This window comes from Sebastes umbrosus, chromosome 6 (assembly GCF_015220745.1).
Source record: "Sebastes umbrosus isolate fSebUmb1 chromosome 6, fSebUmb1.pri, whole genome shotgun sequence".
NCBI classification, from domain to species: Eukaryota; Metazoa; Chordata; class Actinopteri; order Perciformes; family Sebastidae; genus Sebastes; species Sebastes umbrosus.
The window spans coordinates 31,443,973-31,464,276 of NC_051274.1; the positions used below are offsets into that span (position 1 = coordinate 31,443,973).

Here is a 20,304-nt window from a genome sequence, read left to right on the forward strand (position 1 = left end):
TGCCATTGGCTTTATTTGAAGCGTAACAGGATTGCATACCAGGTACTGTGTTGGGCTGTAAGTGGGTACAGTAACGGCTTGATATCAGCGTGTGTTTATCCGACATTCATTTCTCAAAGGCTTCTTTTTTTTTTTTAGATGTGGTTCATTCTACGTCAGCATGAGATGACACTACCGGGGTTAATATATATTATTTAGCAAGAGGCAAACATCAGCCCATTATATCTGTGTATTTATATTCTGACTCCCCATCTAATATTTATATTGAGGCCAACGGTTGCTCTGTGCTAGAAATAGGACGAGTGTATGTACAGTATGCATGTGGGTGCAATGTAGAGCTGCAACGATTAATCGATTAGTTGTCAACTATTAAATTAATCGCCAGCTATTTTGATGATTGATTAATCGATTTGAGTGATTTTTTTTTTTTAAAGAAAAGAACAGTCTAAACTCTGATTCCAGCTTCTTAAATGTGAATATTTTCTGCTTTTTTTTTTACTCCTCTATGACAGTAAACTGAATATCTTCGAGTTGTGGACAAAACCAGACATTTCAGGACGTCATCTTGGGCTTTAAGAAACACTGATTAACATTTTTCACCATTTTGTGACATTTTATAGACCAAACAACTAATCGAGAAAATAATCAACAGATTAAACAACAATGAAAACAATCGTTAGTTGCAGCCTTTTTAGCAATGATTTAAAATCTTTGTAGCCAGCCCTTTTTTAAAAATTGCTTACTTTTTTGCCCCTTTCTGTTCACTTTTCTCCAATCCGTCTACACTGATGGAAAAGATGCAATAAATGGAATAACTGTTTGTTCCTGAAGGCATCTTGTCATGCATTAGTGACTTGAAAATTAAGTGTCACAGCATTGTCTTCTTTCTTATCAGCAATTCTATTCAATACACAGACAGATATATTTATTGGCAGAGTCTCACAGAATGATCGTTCTCTTCTTGTCTCTAATTTTGAAGAAGGCTGTTTTCCACAGACGGTTAAGCTTTCCTTTTTTCTTGGCATAACATTGACCCACATTGTTGTGACCTCCTTAGGTTCAACATGTGAGGATTTAAGACTGTGATCTCTTTTACCAATCTACATGGGATTAGAGCTGAAGCAATCAATTGATTAGTTGAACAACAAACAAGATAATGAATCCACAAAAATATGAATAATTAGTTAATTATTCAAGTCATTTTTTGAATAATAAATGCCACCCATTCTCTGTTTTCAGATTCTTACATTTTAGGATTTGATCGCACAAAACACGCGTGCATTGGTCTCAAATTATCAAATTGTTGAATTGTTTTTGGCTTTTTTGTTGTTTTCACGGTCCATACTAACCTGTATGAAAGGTGCAATACAAGTAAGGAATAATGTACAGCGAGCTGGTCATTGTTGTGAAATAACTAGGACTGTCAATCGATTAAAATATTTAATCACAGGTACTGCATTTAGCGTAAAAAATATGCTCAAATCATAACATGGCAAACTGCAGCCCAACAGGCAACAACAGCTGTCAGTGTCTCAGTATGCTGACTTGACTATGACTTGCCCCAAAACTGCATGTGATTATCATAAAGTGGGCATGTCTGTAAAGGGGAGACTCGTGGGTACCCATAGAACCCATTTACATTCACAAATTTTGAGGTCAGAGGTCAAGGGACCCCTTTGTAAATGGCCATGCCAGTTTTTCCTGGCCAAAATTTTGCGTAACTTTGGAGCGTTATTTAGCCTCCTTCCCGACAAGCTAGAATGACATGGTTGGTACTGATGGATTCCTTAGTTTTTTTCTAGTTTCATATGATAGCAGTATATTTATCAGCGTCATTATCGCGTTAACTTTGACAGTCTTAGAAATAACATTTCATTTTATTTCATTTAATTTATTTCACAACAATGACCTGCTAGCAGGACATTTTATAAATTAAGCAAAAAGTAATGGATAGAATAAATCGTTAGTTGCAGCCCTACATTGGATTAAGCAACATGTGACACATCTGTATGGCCTATTTTAATAGATAATTATTAAGACAAGACATTAAGTCAATTCACAGTGGATACAGCACAAAACCACTTTAATCTTCTCAAGCATCTTCTGCAGCGTCTTTATCAGTTTAATGTTGATTATTCATTAGAAGTCAAGAGATTCCTCTTGAGTTATCTGCTTTTATGTGAGTGAAGGACTGAGTCTGCAGGTTGTAAATGGGCCAGTAGTGAGTATACATTGCATTAGATGAATTGGTTTCCTAATTAGGTTAAATTAAGAAAAATGGCAGTCTTCCACGCTACACATCCTCAGTGCTGCAGCAGCGGGTCTCTTCTCAGACTGCCTCAAACATTTCAAAGCTCCTTTCCTAATCTCACTCCATCTTAAATCCTAAATCCAAACACAATACAGAGAGTCTGTCCTTTTATAATCATAGCAATCTTATCTTATAGGTAGTATGTAATAAATCACCCAGTTTCCAAGAATAACGGTGTCTTTAGTTGTTCAAATAATAATGTCGTTGTTACTCTGTGTCAAATTTTCACTGCAGGCTTGCAGGGAGATGATGAAGCTATCTTGTCAAAAGGGCCTTGTTGGCAATTTCACACAATGTATGTGAGAATTTCACGCTTTAAATAAAATCGTGCTTTAGATTTCATTCCATTGGAGGTGTTTGTGTGTGAGTGAAAGGGGCTTTGATTTTAACGGTGATTTACGCCGGCGGTGCAGTTTGCTATTGAATTTGTCAAAGGCCTCCCGGGTCTGCCTGCACACCTTTCTGTCACGTTTTTCTGTTCCACGGTTTGTCATCTGTGATCACATCTGCATTAGCTCTTATTTCAATTGATCTGTGCTGCCAAACTCAGACCATTGTTGGGAATTGATCTCTTCCGTCAGACTTTCGCTTGACTTCGCAGCACAAAGTCGATTAGCCGTGACAGAGTTGTCTGACTTCCACAATACAACATCTAGTTTGACCTGTGTCAGCAGGCGTTTGCTTGTTTCCAGTGGATGAAATGCACTTTCTGAAGTAAAACTCTTCATCTATGTCCTTGCTCGTCAGTCAAGCAAGAGATAGATGCTATGCAAATGGACATGGTGCATTTTAGATTAGGGGGAAATTACATTTAACTAGACAAGACAGGAAAATTAAATGTTTTGCATAAACCTGCAGGAGCTTTGAGAACGCAGCGTGTACCATTAAGTGCTGGTCCTGGTTCAGTGCACCTCAGTGTTGAAGGCCGTGAGCGACTCATCACGGGCAAATGTGAGGCCCACATATGACCTGGCTACAGCTACTGTCTCTCTGTGGGAAGCTAAAGCTGATTATTGTAGTAGTCTGGCCTGGCAGGACACAAGACGCTCAGCAAAGACGATTTATTGGGCCTGATCGATTCTAAATTACCGGCAAACACAACAACTCGTTCTTACTAACCTCTGTTTGTTTGTGTAGGACAAGATTTAACCAAAAATTCTTAAGCACTCACCACATTTAGTACATTGCCTATTTCTTGCTAAGACAAGCAAATATATGTCAGCCATGTTTGTGAAAAATAACTAGCAATTGTAACATGATGTAATTATTTAATGCTGCAGCACATTTAATGTTTATTAAGCTATAAGAACATATTTACTTTGTACATTGTGACCATAGACTGTAAATAAGAAGTGGATGTAGTCACCATGACGTCACCCATTTGTTGGTGGACAACGGTTTTTGAAGCCTCGAGTTCAGCATTTTGGTCGTCGCCATGTTGGTTTTTGGCTGTTGCCATGTTGGTTTTTGGATGTTGCCAATTTGGTTTTTGGCCGTCATCATCTTGACTTTTGGCCATCTCCATCTTGGTTTTTGGCCATCGCCATCTTGGTTTTTGGCCGTCTCCATCTTGGTTTTTGGCCATCGCCATCTTGGTTTTTGGCTGTCGCCATTTTGATTTTTGGATGTTGCCAACTTGGTTTTTGGCCATCGCCATGTTGGTTTTTGGACTCTAAATGGGACCATAATTTACTAAATGAACATCATGCTGTATTGAAGAAGACTTGAAACTAGTGATTGAGACCATAAACTCATGTTTACAATGTTTACTGAGGTAATAAATCAAGTGAGAAGTAGGCTCATTTTCTCATTGCCTTCTATACAATCAGACTTCTTTTAGCAACCAGAGGAGTCGCCCCCTGCTGGCTGTTAGAAAGAATTCAGGTTTAAGGCACATCTGCATTGGCTTCACTTTTCAGACCTGGAGGTTTTCACTTGATTGTGACAAACTTGTCTACTTCGGTCTGAGGATACCTCTGTAAGAACTTTTCTCACTGGGAAACAAATAGTTTGGTGGGTAATTATGGTGCTCACATCACACCATCCTGTGCAAGTAGCTTGTAATTCATTTTCATTGATCCTGTAGGCTAATCACTGACTGAGAATTCCACTAAATTATGTAAAGACACAGAACGCAAGTCATTTGCTTTGCTGAAATTGGATTTGGTAGACTGACGTTTTTAAAGACGCCTGAAAACATCCTCATCATTTATTTATGCTTTTGTAAGCTTTTCTTTTTTATCTGGTTACCGTTTGAAGCTCATAATATAATTGTAGCACAGATTGTGTTATTGAACATAAGGCGTCTTCCTATTAGTCAGATGATGAATGCGTGATTTCTGCAGCATGACACGGCTGTGGATTTAATTTCACCATGCAAAACATATTTCAATTTAACTGTAAAGACTCAAAGAGGAAAAAAATCATTTTACTGCCATTAATTCAGGATGTGCTGTGTAACTTAAGAGGCTTTTTGGGTCAACTGAAGAGAAACGACTAATACAAGTTTTAGGTGTTAAATGATAAGTATATTACTTTCATTTTCAGACGTTAAAATGCACAAACTTACAAGCCATATGTATACATATTTGGAATTATTACGAGCACACAGGTGCCAACAACATTTTTGTTTGGCATCTTCGGCAAATACTTGAGTGGCACCAGCATTTTGCATCAGAGACACACTAATTAATCCACTGTCTATTTAAATAATGTTGCTGGTTGAGATGCATGTTGTGCCCAAAGCGTGTCATTGTTTGCAGGTAAATGGATAAACGTGGGCTGGAGGATGTGCTTCAGTTTGTAGTGAAACATTTCAGTTCACATACCCTTCGAACAGTTTTTGGTGTCGGTGCCAAAGAGCTAAAAATGTCAAAAAAATATATAATTTTAACCAGAGTTTCTATTTCAGACAACAAAGGAGTTTGCCACATTAAATAATTATTACTACTAATGCTACTAATGATGAATAAAGACCAAGCGCATATTTGAATAGCAGTATTGTGTTGTGTTGTTGGACAGCGCTAAAATTCAAGTGATCCTTTTAAATTACTACTAAAATAGTTGGTAATGTGATTTGCTTCATGAGTGGTTTTGGTTGAATGATAACAAAATGGGCCTTATAATAGTAAACATACAGTAGCTGTTGAAGTTTTTTAAAAAAAAAAGTATTTAAGAAGCTCAGCAGTGCAACCTTGTCCTACAGTGGAATAATTAAGAGGAGAAAATGCCACCAGCCGTGTAATTGATGCTTAACTTATTCGCTAAAAGTCACATATTTGTCTCAGACTTATTCACACAGAACTTTAATCAAGACTTAAGCCATCAGTTGCTGTTGCAGCTTTTTAAGCATATTGTCTCAGAAACGTGGATATTATAGACAAAGGCCACTCTTAGTGCTTTATTTTCCACTTCCTGAGATCTTTCATGTGTTCATTTCATACTTCTGAAAACTTAAAAGCATTTGAAAAAAAAGGGGAAAAAAAAGAAAGCTCCTATATAGCCACTGGCAAATTATGATGCTTCATAAATTATTAAATAGATTATTGTTAATCCCTCATGAATTATTATGTAACCAGAATGGTTTCCTACTTTATATATTTGGGCTAAATACCCATTGCGCTGTGGTTGATGATTTCCTGCCGTTCATTGTTAGCATAGATTAGCTTGAATGCATGACGTGGCCACATTGAATTCACATTGAAAATGACCTTCTGAATAAGGGCAGTGGGGTTTAGGTAAAGGGCGGAGAGGAAGCACGTCTGAGCTCTGGATTTCCTACACTCCTTAATAATTTCAAAAACAATATATTGCCTATTTTTCTTTGAGAAATTGATTAACAATATTCAAAGATTTGACTCAATCAGTGTGATCAAAGAGTAACAAGCCCAGGGTTCGTTTTTTTTGGTCACAGTTTCGGTTTGTTATGCACATTAGGGAAAAAAAACAAAAAACATTTCCAATGTGTTTGAACTCCAAAATATATAAATAGATAGATTGATTGATTGATTGATAGTAATGAATGATATTTCTATTAGGGCTGATTAAGTTAATGCAATAATAACACGTTAATGCATATACGCCACTAATTTCTTTAACGCAACTTGCAATTTTTAGGTTGTAGCGGGCTCAGTTTTAAAGCTAGAGTGACGATACTGGTATCATATGAAACTAGAAAACCTAATGAATCCATTGGTACCAATCATGTGTGCAAATGAAAATGGGTTCTATGGGTACCCACGAGTCTCCCCTTTACAGACATGCCCACTTTATGATAATCACATGCAGTTTGGGGCAAGTCATAATCAAGTCAGCACACTGACACACTGACAGCTGTTGTTGCCTGTTGGGCTGCAGTTTGCCATGTTATGATTTGAGCGTATTTTTAATGCTAAATGCAGTACCTGTGACTAAATATTTTAATCGAGTTATTTCACAACAATGATCGACTCGCTGTACATTATCACTTACTTGTATAGCTCCTTTCATACAGGTTAGTATGGACAGTGACAGTTTTTATGCTAAATGCAGTACCTGTGAGGGTTTCTGGACAATATCTGTCATTGTTTTGTGTTGTTAATTTATTTCCAATAATAAATATATACATACATTTGTATAAAGCAGCATATTTGTCCACTCCCATGTTGATAAGAGTACTAAATACTTGACAAATCTCCCATTAAGGTACATTTTGAACTAATAACAAATGTGCCATTAATTTGCGATTAACGATGGACAATCATGCAATGAATCAAGATTAAATATTTTAATCGATTGACAGCCCTAATTTCTATATCATATGAAGCCATACCACTGATTTTACACATGAAATAAGGCAGGCTACTTAATGGTCAAGTAGTTCTGTGTTCAGATAATAATTGCCTCTTCTATATCTCTGTCACCTCATCAAATAAATAGCAAGCCTGTATTAGTTGTGCAACGGTTCAACAAGTCCACGGTTCGGTTTGTACGCCATTGAACGGTTCGGTTTTGCATCCCTAATTTGGACGTACTCGCTGTTTTTGTTACTGTCTTGTCTTCAGGAAAACGTGCCTGGTCCGGTTACCTCTCCCAGTGTTCCTATCGCCTACAGCGCACTGTCAGCCAGAGTTAGCATCACTTTTGCAGATCAGTAGCGCAGGAACGCCATCCTCTCAGCTTGCTCTGGAGTGAGCACATATTGTCTGTAAGAGAGCTGCATCTCCCCTGCGTCAACGCTGTTTTCTAAGCCAGCCCAAATATGTCACTCACAGCAGCTTCCTCTGCAGCCGCCAGCTACAACAGAGTCCCGTCTGCAGCTGGGATGCTTCCCAGGCCGACGAGCACACAAAGCTGTAAACAGCCCGACTTCTGCTCCACATACCTGGCCTGGAAGTCATAGACAGAACCTTCATCATCCATGTGATGCCGATGTCAAAAGTCATTATCTGATATGGATTGTGGTTCTGTCTACTGGTGTAGAAAGTGCTATCATAAAATCATCTTGAAAGAATTTGTCTTCAGTTTGGATAAATCGAACCATATAACATCAGTACATTGTATCTATGATGGAGAATGATGTGCACCAGAGGGTCAAGAGCAGCAGCTTTTCACCAGCTGAAACCCTGCGCAGTCTTGGTCCTCCTCGGCTACTCTTGTTATGGGTGATCCCTTTTATTGTACTTCTAAAGATAATATGAAAAGCATCCAGAACCTCATAAAATATTTACTCAAGCTGCATTGGGAAGAAAGATAAAAGTTAAAGTAGCAATTTGAGAAAACACAGATGAAATTTAATTATGAAAATCACAGAAAATTGCTACTTAGTGCCGGTGAGAGAAAATCAATTAGCCTATCAGGACATTCTCTCAACTCAGGACAGAAATTATTCCTATAGACTTTTTTTTGTTTGTTTTATAGGCACTGACATTTCCTATCTCTTTTTCCTCACAGTCAATAAGCACAAACCATGGATCGAGACGACGTACCACGGGATCGTAACGGAAAACGATGACAAAGTACTTCTGGACCCTCCACTAATTGCGCTGGACAAGGATGCTCCTCTTCGCTACGCAGGTGAGAGAGGAGGTTTAATGCTGCTGCTGCTATTCCTTTACTCCCTCAGCTTCACTGCACTGGGAATGACTCATTTTACAATGAATAAAAAAAGAAAACCTACTAATTGCTTCGCTTTGAGATAGGGATGTCCCGATCAAGTTTTTTTTGTCCCTGATCTGAGTCATTTAATATTGAGTACCTGTCGATAGCGAGTCCCGATCCGATACTTATATTTTCCTAGATAATACAGTTGCACAGTGCACACTTCAAGTACATTAAAGCTATTAAAATCAATCCAATGTATATGCTTGACAATTGAATAGCTTTGCATTACATCAAGAAAAAAAAAAAGCCTATATCCAAGCTGTTCCTTAATGTTTTTTATTTTTATTTTTTACTAAAATAACAAAGTATAAAGTAACAAACCCTTTCTGTAATCTTTTTGGCTTTGTCGCTGTCTCGAGGGAATTTCTCTCTCCCTTTTAAAAGCGTCCTCCAGTGTTTGTTGCTTCGTTGCCTGAGTTACCCGAATGAACTGAATACCGTTGAGTGTTTATTTTGGTCTGTACATCTTTTGCGCGGTTTACATTAAAGAATTACTCTTATTGGCATTTTACTTGCGGTGCTTTTGTTGCACTTGCAGTAGCGTGGTGAGTGTGATTGTTGTCGGCTCTCCAGCGCTGTCTGTGCGTGTTCTGTCTGCGGTGAAACACCATAGATTTACAGCAGAACGCAAGAGAATTAGTGCACATTAATTAGGTAAATAACGTAAATATACAGTCTCGTTCTGCCTTTTGCTGTCGTTTATGGTGCGTGTTTAGCAGCGGGTGGAGCTCAACCCCTGCTCAGAACTCAGCGGGGTGGAGGAGATTTGATGGCGGCTGCACTTGTTGCGTTGATGTGCATGAATGCTTCGCAGTTAAAAACACCTCTTTATGTACAGTATGTACGTTGGTGTGTATATAGGCGATACCAATCAGTTAAAAAACATTCCTTGATCGGCCCGATACCAATCTTAGAGGTCGGATTGGAACATACCTACTTTGAGATTGTGTTACAAGGACATTGATGTGTATGTTCAAAGACATGTAATCGGTTTGCTGATGGACTATTTATACACTGAACTAAATTATTCTTTTAAACAAAACCACTTTACTTTTTTAACCTTTATTTTACTAGGATATTTTCATATCAAGGAAGTACAACCCCAAATCTAGCCTTAACATAATGTTTTTGAAATCATGAATATGTCAATATTTGAAGGCCCCTCTCTCTTCAGAGTATTTCATTCTTTCTGAGATATAGGTTATATTTGACATTACATTTTTATACAAAATTAAATGTATTTACTCGGTAGCGAAGGAGCTTATTGTTGAGTATACATTTAATGCACTCCTGGTAGTGGACCATGTGACTCGATGGCATTCTGCACATATGATTTTTATGACATGCCTGTCATACAGTCATACAGCTGGCTACCATATCCTCCAGATTGGCTCTTTTGATATTCAGATCAAAATACTCTTTCATGTTGTTTTTTTTTTTTTTCCACCCTCCCAGTGGAGAGGCACAATTAGTGTGCTTTATGTACCAAGGAAGGCAGCGTTGGCTCTGGGGTTTTTAATCACATCACGATTGACTCTGGCCGGGATTCAAAGCACCACAAGCGCTGGAAATGATTTCCCACCATTTCACATCACATGAGCTGTGTGATCTTTTGTCTGCTGGTCCCTTCACACTCTGCGCTCTCGCTCCACCTGATATAGACCATTAAAATAAAATCTCACATTACTTCTCTGATTTAGCAAGTGAGTGACGTTCATGTGCCTGTCACCGGAGATGTAAAGCCGGGACTACTTTTCAAGGAACATTTTTCTGATAAGTTTGTTTTTTATCAGTTACTTGATGCTATATAAAGGGGGTGAGACGTCATGATTGGCAGCTGTGAGTCTCTCTCACTGACAAACTTTAGTCGTGCTCGGCTCATTATTGGTTCAGGCGGGTTACCTTTATACCGCGGTTCCAGCCCCCTGATCGCTACTGTGATCTCTTTATATACAGTCTAGGGTTTCACCAATCAGCGACCGACATCCCTGCAAACTCCACCCCAAAACTTCCTGTACTTTCAGAAAGTACTACCCCTGGAACATAATTTAGATGCTGGGCCCTGCGGTCCAAAAGGGGCTTAATATTCTTCACAAAGTTATGTGAAATCTGATTGTTCTCAAGAGCTGATCGGCCTGGCAGCACACAATTTCTAAGGTGGACAACTTCCGCAAGAGGCCCCCGTCATTTCTGAAGGGCAGAGAGTTGAATAATATGCCAATTCTCCGCATGATGTTCGTCTCCTTTCACAGTAAATTAGCGTTGAATACAGAGCTCGGTGCTCCCGCCTCTTTCAGCTGGGGCTCCCCGCTTTTTTCGATGAACAGGGCTTTGCGAATGGGCCGCATGTCCCTGTGAACTAGCCCTCTCTCTCTCTGGAGACAGAGCAAGCAATCTGGCTTCATGTGGCAGCAGGGGTGACGGGCTCGGTCATGCCAGCCTCCTTCTAGTTGGTCCATCTGTGCCAACAAACCGGTTCACTGTAAAGCTGACCCACAGGCCAAAGAAGCCCAATCACAGGCTCTTGAGTTAGTAATTAGTGTGAATATTTAGCATGAATTAGGATCTAATATGAGTTTGTGTGTATTAGAGTGATGTACTGTGGGGCGATAGCTTTAAGAGTGTCTTTATCTGTGTGGTTTGAGCTGAAATAGTTGATACCATGGATGACGGTGCTCTAAAACAAGCGAGGAGCACAAAGCAGGGAGCATTTATCAACCACATTTGGGTAATCCGACTCATGTAGGACCATTAGACGTCCTTGTTTCTGCAACACAGTTGATGCCAGAGAATATACAGCATATTGATCTGTAAGCCAATTAATATTCTTTGATTATAATTCACGGTTTATTTAGTGCCAGCGGTTAAATGACCACTGCAGGTCAAGCCTGTAAAATCAATACGTAACGATCAGCGTGATGGCCGACCTGACCCGAGCCGAGCCGAGCCGAGCCGAGCTGAGCTGAGAGGCCTGTGTGTGTGTGTGTGTGACCAGTGAAAAGCTGAAGAATTCCTGAAGCCCTGTTGTGAGCTGGTCATTACTGGTGTGAGCTTGGTCATTAGTGCTGCGGTGAACACGGAGGCCCACAACTCCCACTGCATGACTGGCCCTGAACAGCGGTCCCTAATGTGAAATCCATTTCTAATTGTTTAGTAGGTGAAAACAAAATGACCAGGTCCAACCCACTGGAGGCCCTGTCAGGGCTTTAAAACAAACAGCCAAGCAGAAAAAGACTTCATCATTTTAGGTATTTCTACTCCCAAGTAGGGATGTCATGATACCAGAAATTCAGTAGTCGATAAAAATACCAGTGAAATTCCACGATTCTCGATACCAATTCGATGACACGGTAAAAAGAGAGAGAGAACATCTCATTCAAACAACTTGATTTATTCAAGTTTCTCGCCAAAAACTACATTACATTTGAGTATATCATGATAACGTTAAAATTTACCTTCGCCCAATATTCATTTTTACTGAATAGACTGAACGCATCATAATGTAAATCAATGGCACCTACCATTAACGTTAGCTGTTAGCTCCGTGCAGGACAGTGCTGCCCACCGACTGCTAGTAGCTAACTTTAACCAGCTCTCGTCCTGCCATTTCAACTATTCAGTCTATTGTCCCCCGGACAACGTTAGTCTCGAGCCCCACGGTTCCTATACGGTACCCGTGGGACTGTAGAAAAACGAGTACCGTCACGTTTTCAGAATTTTGGCATCGACTTGGTACGATGGATTGGTTCTCATGACATCAATACTCAGGAACACCTTGAGGGAATTTCTTCAACTTTGCCACAAACATCCACTTGGACTCAAGGACTCAAGTTTTACTGAATAGATCCTGAACGCATCATAATGTAAATCAATAGCACCTCCCGTTAACGTTAGCTGTCAACTCCTTGCAGGACTGTGCTGTTTACCGGCTACTAACAGCTAACGTTAACTAGCTCTCGTCCTGCCGATTTCATTACAGATTTGTTGTTCACAATGTAGCATTATCAGGGAAAAATAGGGTGCCTCAATAGTGAGTTTACTGCGTCCCGAACACATTTTAGATCGTCCCCGAGACGCCGTTAGAGTCCTCACCTACGGTACCTGCGGTACTGTGGAAAAACAGGTACGTCACGTTTTTTTGGCATCGACTTGGTACAGAAGTATCGGTTCTCGTGACACCCCTACTCCCAAGTTGCTTCTTATCTTATAGAATTTCTAATTATCAAAGTGAATTAATCAATCCATCCACTAGTTTTCCAGAAAATATATGTGCAGTGTTTTGACAAGTAAGATAAACTTAACAAAGGACAGACTCTCTAGAATCCCCCAAAACATGCTGACATTAAAAAGTGAGATTTCTGTTGCTTGTAATTGGCTGCTTTGTCACTTTTCGTTGTTTCTTCTAAAAAAAGAGTTTCTGAGCCATTAATAAACTGCAAACACTTCAACGCAACCGGCTTTTCATAAATGTTTTAATCCTTCCTTTCTTTCAACTGGCAGAAGACTTTCTGCTTGTGAGAAACTGAATATTTTGTAATCTTTATAGCAAGAGTATGTGTCCTTCCTGTCCTCTCTGTGATTTCTCTGAGATTATAACTTTTCTTTTAACTGATCTGGGTTTATCTTCTCTCCCTTCCTTGTAGAGAGTTTTGAGGTGACCCTCACTGAAGAAGGTGATCTTGGGCTCTTTCTTCTGCCTTGTGCTTAGTTGTTACTATTAACCCACTAACGCAAAAAAAAACACAGCATCCACACTTTTACACAGAAACTCCTTCCGCCATGCTCTGTAATCTCCCCATTTGTTTTTTCTCGATTTCTTTTATGTTTTTTCTCACCCTCAATTTTTTGGACTTCCAACAGCTGGATGAAAAGTGTGATGTGGGGGCTGACTGTACTTAGAAATATCTGTGCATGAGACATCCATTGCAGTTTGCAGACCCTAACAGTTTTTCAGCTGCCACCAGGAAACAGAAAGCTGCTTTAAAACAAGAGTTTTCAGTCACTTTGCTGCCATTTTGTCCAATCCAATCCTTTCAATTAAAACAATATGGAAGGAAAAGACAATATGCACATTTAATAATAAAGTAAAATCTGAAAGGTCACATAAGATGATTTCACAACCTCTTAAAGTGTATTTTTAAACCTTGACCCTATTGTCCCATGTGTGTCAAAGTGAAATGAAACTGAAATTGGTCCAGTATTGAGGGAGAACGCTGTAACAGGCAGCTGCATAACAATCTGTGAGGGCAAGTGAACAGCGTCAATGTAACGTTACGTCTACTAAAAGTGCTTGTATTTGCCAACGACAGGCTCAGATTGTTATTATAAGTGTCTGACAACATTATGGAAAGGACCCTACAGAGAAATAAAACGTTTTTCTTACCTTTCGCTTAGGGCTGTCAATCGATTAAAACATTTCATTGTGATTAATCACATGATTGTCCATAGTTAATTGTGATTAATGGTTGCTACTGCATGGTTGGTACTAGGAATGCACTGATTTATCAGCTGAACATCGGTATCGGCCAATATTTGCCCTTGTTGACTGCCATTGGCCTATCCGTAAACGAGATGACATTCACCGATGGCAGTGGCTGATGTTTTTATCTGTTGTGTTGTATCAGTTCTGTGCAGGCTAAATGTTGTGTTATTTATGAAGTATTTCCTGGCCAAAATTTTGCGTAAGTTAGGAGCGTTATTTAACCTTCACAACAAGCTAGTATGACATGGTTGGTACCGATGGATTCCTTAGGTTTTGTAGTTTGATATATTACCAGTATCTTCAATCTAGCTTTAAAACCTTTGAGCCCACTACAACCTAAAAATCACACGTGCGTTAAAGAAATTAGTGGCGTTAAAACAAATTTGCATTAACACATTATTAACTTTGACAGCCCTACTTTCGCTTGATCCGGTTTGTTTGTTATTGTGTCCAGGTCCCGCCCAAGGAGAAATCTGAATATCTGTATAGCTCAAATAAATACGGTTGGCCATCGAATTCAAAGACCTCGTCCACATTGTCGAAATCATCTAAATATTCAGCCATGACATTGAAAATCTTTTAGATAACACTAAGCTACGCTTTCTGTACTCCAACACAACAAACTTGCTTTTCCATTCCACTATTCCACTGTCCACCAATTTCAGACAATTATGATAAAAATCAGGCAAGATCATGGCCAAAACAAGCACTTTTAGTGGACGTAAATGATGATGCAAGGTTGCCCCAATAGTACCATATTGCAGCCCGTTAGCAGCTGCCATCTACAGCGCTCTCCCTCAATACTGGACCAATTCCAGAAATTGTTGTCCCTATGAGTGAGTTAGACACAAAAACATTGGAAAATAGGGTCCAAGTTGAAAAATACAGAAGTTACCCTTTAACACCGATGGCAATTGGAGCACAAATTGACACCAGAGTTGGCATTTAAAGAGGATAAAAACTCTGAAAACGTCTTAAAGGCATCATGTGGTGCCTCTCTGTGACCTATCCGATCTGTGCCAGTACAGTGACTCCTGTGGACTTTTCTGACATTAAAGTCTTCAACTGAAAAAGCTGCTGAGATTGTTAACTAATGCAAACTCTCTCCGCTATAAAGTTTCTGTTGTTGCATCTTTGCCTCAGTGGATCTCTTGAGTTAACTCTCCACCACTAATCTCCACCATTAGCATGGCTGCAGTTGTCATTTGATGTGGATGTCGAGCAAGTTGATATTTCTAACCCCAGTTCTCATCCAGTGCTTTTCGTTTGAATACTGTTACTGCAGCAGTTCTCTTATGATTTCATTTTTCATTTTGATTCATTTTGCAGTAGTTTTGGGTGAGAGGTGAAATTACACAGGAAGACTTTGTTTGATTTAGAAAATTTTCAGAGGTGTTATCTGAGAGTTTTATTTTCTTTCACAGACTTTCTCGGGTTTGATGACTGAATTCTTATCACAATGCTTTATTGTAAAGATTTTAATTTTTTATTTATGTTAATTATTGTTTCTATCATACAATAGGCTGTAATCTTTATTCATAACAGAGATAAATGGTCTTCACTTCAAATAATGTTCTCTGTCTACTTACTTTTTGGGCTTGGTTTCATGAGTTTGATTTCTAATATCCTAAGTACCCCCGTGAAATGCCTGTCCATATCTTTTCGGTTTCTGCCTGCATGACTGGATGCAATGTTTTCAAGTGGCTTGGAAAAGACACTCCGTCTTCTATGATACTAAATGTCCCACACCCTCTCCCAACTCCCCCCCCCCCCCCCCCCCCCCAAGTACTCACCCATATGACAGTGCTTTTGGGCTTCCTCCACAGACACCACCCACCCCAATCTACAACTCCCTGGCACCCAAAACCTGTGGCTGATTTTTTTTTTTTTTGTTTAGTTTTTTTTTGCGTGGATTTATGGTTTTGTTATTAACATAATTTTTCATTTGAATTAATAAAATTTCACGCCTGACATCAGTTATTCTGAGCAAACCTTCTTTTGGCTCTTGACGTGTTCAGGTGAGATTTGCGGCTTCAGGATCCACGGGCAGAATGTCCCATTCGAGGCCGTGGTCCTGGACAAGTCCACTGGCGAGGGGGTCATCCGGGCCAAGGACAAGCTGGACTGCGAGCTGCAGAAGGAGCACACCTTTACCATCCAAGCCTACGACTGTGGAGAGGGTCCCGACGGCGCCAACATGAAGAAATCCCACAAGTGAGTTCAGAAGTACCTGATTCGATGCCTGAGTTGTCAGGATATACAATATAGTACTGCAGCGGATTGCAAGTAGCGCATAATTTCTTTTTGATTTCGACCTGCAGTTTTCCAATCCTTTGTCAGGCAGTCTTTGTTTTATTTGATAGGCGTGATTCAATACTACCGTATACATTTGGCCCAACACAACTCCATGGCTGGAAAATAAAAAATGGAAGAGTTGGATGATGCGAAGGAGCTCCTGAGCCTAGAATTAATAAGATTGTTGTTGTTGTTGTTGTTGTTGTTGTAACGGATGTGAGGAATGTTTTACGAAAATCCGATTGAAACATGAAATTAAAACCTGTCCTCTCATATTTATGTAGAATCATGTAGGGTGCCTTCACACCTACTGTAACCCATTTGGTGTGGTTCATATGAACTCATGCTTTCACAACAAAAACAACCATTTTTTTTTACCATGAATTCAAAAGCTAAACTATGATTGAATCTTTCTGCTGATTATGGGAAATGTCATGGGGAAATTTACCCTGATGAGCTTGTGTTCTACTGAACGTGTTTTGACAGTTTCTCATCAAATGTGAATGACCAGACAGTAACTACTCCCTGTAATAATACGGTATAAGACGCTTCTTTTTTGTATTGTTTCTACATGTCCGTTATTAATTACTGACTAATGAGGTGCCGTGAGGGCTGCAACGATGATCGTCAGAAAATTAATGGCCAATTGATTTGATAATCAATTAACTGATCCAGTCATTTCTTAAGCTAAACATTTGCTGTTTCCATCTTCTCAAATGGGACAATTTGATGCTTTTCTTTGTCATACCTTAGTGTAAAATGGATGTCTCTGGGGCTTTCAACTGATGGTAGCACACAACAAGACGTTTGAAGATGGCTGTGCAAAACAACAGGCATTTTATAGACAAAATGATGAATGGTAGACTAAACAATAAGGAATTATGAACAAGAATGCTTATAATCAATAATTTCTTTGTGAGCGCAAAGGATAAGTAAGACGTACGTAACGAATACCCAGAATTTGATTTCTCCCGGTGTGTCCATGAATCACTGATTATGCAGGATAACTTTTGCCAGAATTGATTAAATGAATGACCGTCACCTGTCAGCCCATATGACTTGTTCATTCGTGTGTCGCGACTGTTTGTAATAAGTCAGTGTGAACATAAATGGACCAGAACGCATCATCATGAAGTTCGACAATAGAATACTTTGCTGTGGTTAAAGTTGACAGTGTCCTTACTAAAACATGTCCCTTTCAGGGCCACTGTCCACATCCAGGTAAACGACATCAACGAGTACTCACCGGTGTTCAAGGAGAAATCCTACAAAGCCACCGTCATCGAGGGAAAGAAGTACGACAGCATCCTGAAGGTGGAGGCAGTGGACGCCGACTGCTCTTTCCAGTTTAGCCAGATCTGCAACTACGAGATTGTCACCCCAGATGTGCCCTTCACCATCGACAAAGACGGTAAGAATCTTCACTTAGCAGCCTTGTGTTAGTGCATGTCGGAGGGGCGGGGGAAAGCTGCAGTGCATGCCTAAGAGCCACGATTCCTTATTGACACACACTTCACATTGATCTGTGTAAACGCACAGACTGTCATTTAGAATTCAAGGCAGCTTGTTGCCTGGTGAGACGATGACGTGATGTGTCCTTGAAATGTCACCCGAGTTGGTCATTCGTGTCGGACTGCGGGATTATTTATCTTTGTGTCTTGTAAAACAAAATTAAAGATCCAGTAAAAAAAACAGCAGATATCCAGGCTCGGCGGATGCGACGCCTGGCTCTGATAAAAAAGGAAAGGTGATAATAATGTGAGGAGAACAATCGGTGTGAAGATACATAATGTTTGCTCAACTGTGACAGCTAATTAGAGTTTGAGGTTGGGAAACAAAGAACCTGAGATGAGACCAAACAAATTCCATCACTTTCTTTTAATCACTTGCATGCTAATCAGACTAATGAACTCTCAATATAGCCTCTAAAGGAAAAAGACGCAAGTCAAAATATTACGATGTGGCCCTAAAGAAACGTCAATTAGTATATTGCACTTTTAGTTCAGCTTAAAGGGAATCACACAAGATTTCTATTTGGTAGCTTTTTAAAAACATTTAAAAATAGTGTGCGTTGTTCTGGTGCACTGCTTATCAGCTCTAAAGGTTTTGTATAAATTTCCTCGCACAGCTGCAGCTTTGAAATTAAATAAAGAGCGTCCCCCTGGCACTCTCTCCATTTTTTTCTCCCCTGCTTCATTCAGGCTTCATCAAGAACACAGAGAAACTGAGCTACGGCAAAGAGCGCATGTACAAGCTGACTGTGACCGCCTACGACTGTGGAAAGAACCGCGCCTCCGAGGACGTCCTGGTCAAGATCAGCGTCAAGCCCACCTGCAAACCCAGCTGGCAAGGTATCAAAGCTCTCCTGTACTACTCGCCGTAGCTCGCCAACCATCACCATTTAGGTGTGTCTCTGTGATGAACAAAAGCGATCCACTGATGCAGAGTCCACATTGTCATAAAAGGTTATTTAACTCCATTAAACCACAAGGCCTTTTATGGCGTTTGAAAGAGGTGAAGTACTTCTTAATGAGTAATTACTATTGACAGCTCCTGTACTGAATGCTCACATGTTGTCGGTGCTGCGCTGAAGGATGTCTTTTCATTCTTTTCCTGCCTCTGGCTTCGTCTTTCAGGCTTCAACAAGAGGATCGAATATGAGCCTGGCACAGGTAGCCTGGCGCTTTTCCCCAGCATGCACTTGGAGACCTGCGATGAGCCAATCACGTCCATCCGAGCCACCATTGACCTGGAAACCAACCATATTGGGAAGGGCTGCGACCGTGATACCTACTCTGAGAAGTCTCTGCACAAGCTGTGCGGTAAGTAACTGGAAATGGTTATTGTCAGTGGTGCTTCATTGGAATTAGGACTAGGTGATATGGCTTATAAATAACTTCTCCATATTTTTAGGCTATGCCGGGATATACAATATATTTCTTGATAGTTAAATATTTAATTTAAAATAAAATAACTGTTTTCCAGCGTGATCATTCTAGCAAACTAATCTCAACACTCTGAGGTGGTGTACCTTCATTTTGAAGTCAGATTGGTCTTGGTCTTGAATTGTGTTTTCATTAAATTATTCACACAATTGAAATGTCTCCGAAATACAGATTGCAGCTGTTTTTTTTGTTTTTCATTATCATTAATTTTATTAAATATTTATTAGTCTATTTTGACAGTCTTTTTTTTTCGAAGTGGAGGCTGGCATCTTCCATCACCGTTTACGAACTCAACACTCAACACTCAACACTCAACACTCAACACTCAACACTTGCTTTGGCACTTCACTTCTTTCGCTCTCTCCGGGCTCTTTCCTGGTTCCCTGCTTCCCTCAAGATCAAAAAACAAATACGCCCCATTTGCACACCAATGCTCATACGCCACACACACTCGCCCATGAGCTTTTGGCGGGAGAGGGCCGCGGGAGAAGTGAAACGCTAAAGCGAGTCTCATGTCAGCGGCTTAAAAAAACGACGTGACAATTAATATTTGAACTTGATGTTGGCAATAGAGTTATTTACTACATCCCGCGTGGAACAAGCCACAAATACATCGAGTATTTTTCATATACCGCCCACCCCTAATTGGAATCACAATTCTTTTTTTAATAAATCCAAGTGCCCGATATAATTGCCTTTATGGTCTTTGATTGTTTTCTAGGAGCCAGCACCGGCACTGTGGAGCTGCTGCCTGCACCCAGCAGCTCCGCCAACTGGACGGTAGGGCTGCCCACCGATAACGGGCACGACAGCGACCAGGTGTTTGAGTTCAACGGCACCCAGGCCATCAAGGTTCCCGAGGGCATGGTGAAAACCAGCCTGAAGGAGCCCTTCACCATCTCTGTGTGGATGAGACACGGCCCCGGGGCCCACGACAAGGAGACCATCCTCTGCAACTCTGACAAGACAGGTAACGTCCCCCGGAGAAGAGAAGGGTCTAAAATCTTCGCTGCACCTGGACTTTGTCCAGTTTGACTTTTATTTAAATTGTTTTATGAGGTGAAATTGGTTTGCAGATAGTCAACTGTAAAAATATAATACACATACATACATAATTAGAGGCATAATCC

General features: G+C 40.1%; 1 protein-coding gene across 4 annotated transcripts in view; it reads left to right on the forward strand.

The window, feature by feature from the left end:
* Positions 1–20,304, forward strand: part of clstn1 (calsyntenin 1) — a 57,814-nt gene that overhangs the window by 15,601 nt on the left and 21,909 nt on the right. For 2 of the 4 annotated variants that reach the window (XM_037772007.1, XM_037772010.1), the window contains exons 2-8: positions 8,243–8,365; positions 13,096–13,125; positions 15,953–16,148; positions 17,432–17,640; positions 18,431–18,580; positions 18,866–19,051; positions 19,896–20,144. In XM_037772007.1, the coding sequence (XP_037627935.1) occupies positions 8,243–8,365; positions 13,096–13,125; positions 15,953–16,148; positions 17,432–17,640; positions 18,431–18,580; positions 18,866–19,051; positions 19,896–20,144 (1,143 nt within the window). The remainder of the gene's footprint in view (positions 1–8,242; positions 8,366–13,095; positions 13,126–15,952; positions 16,149–17,431; positions 17,641–18,430; positions 18,581–18,865; positions 19,052–19,895; positions 20,145–20,304) is intronic. The other 2 variants (XM_037772008.1, XM_037772011.1) reach the window with 1 other exon arrangement.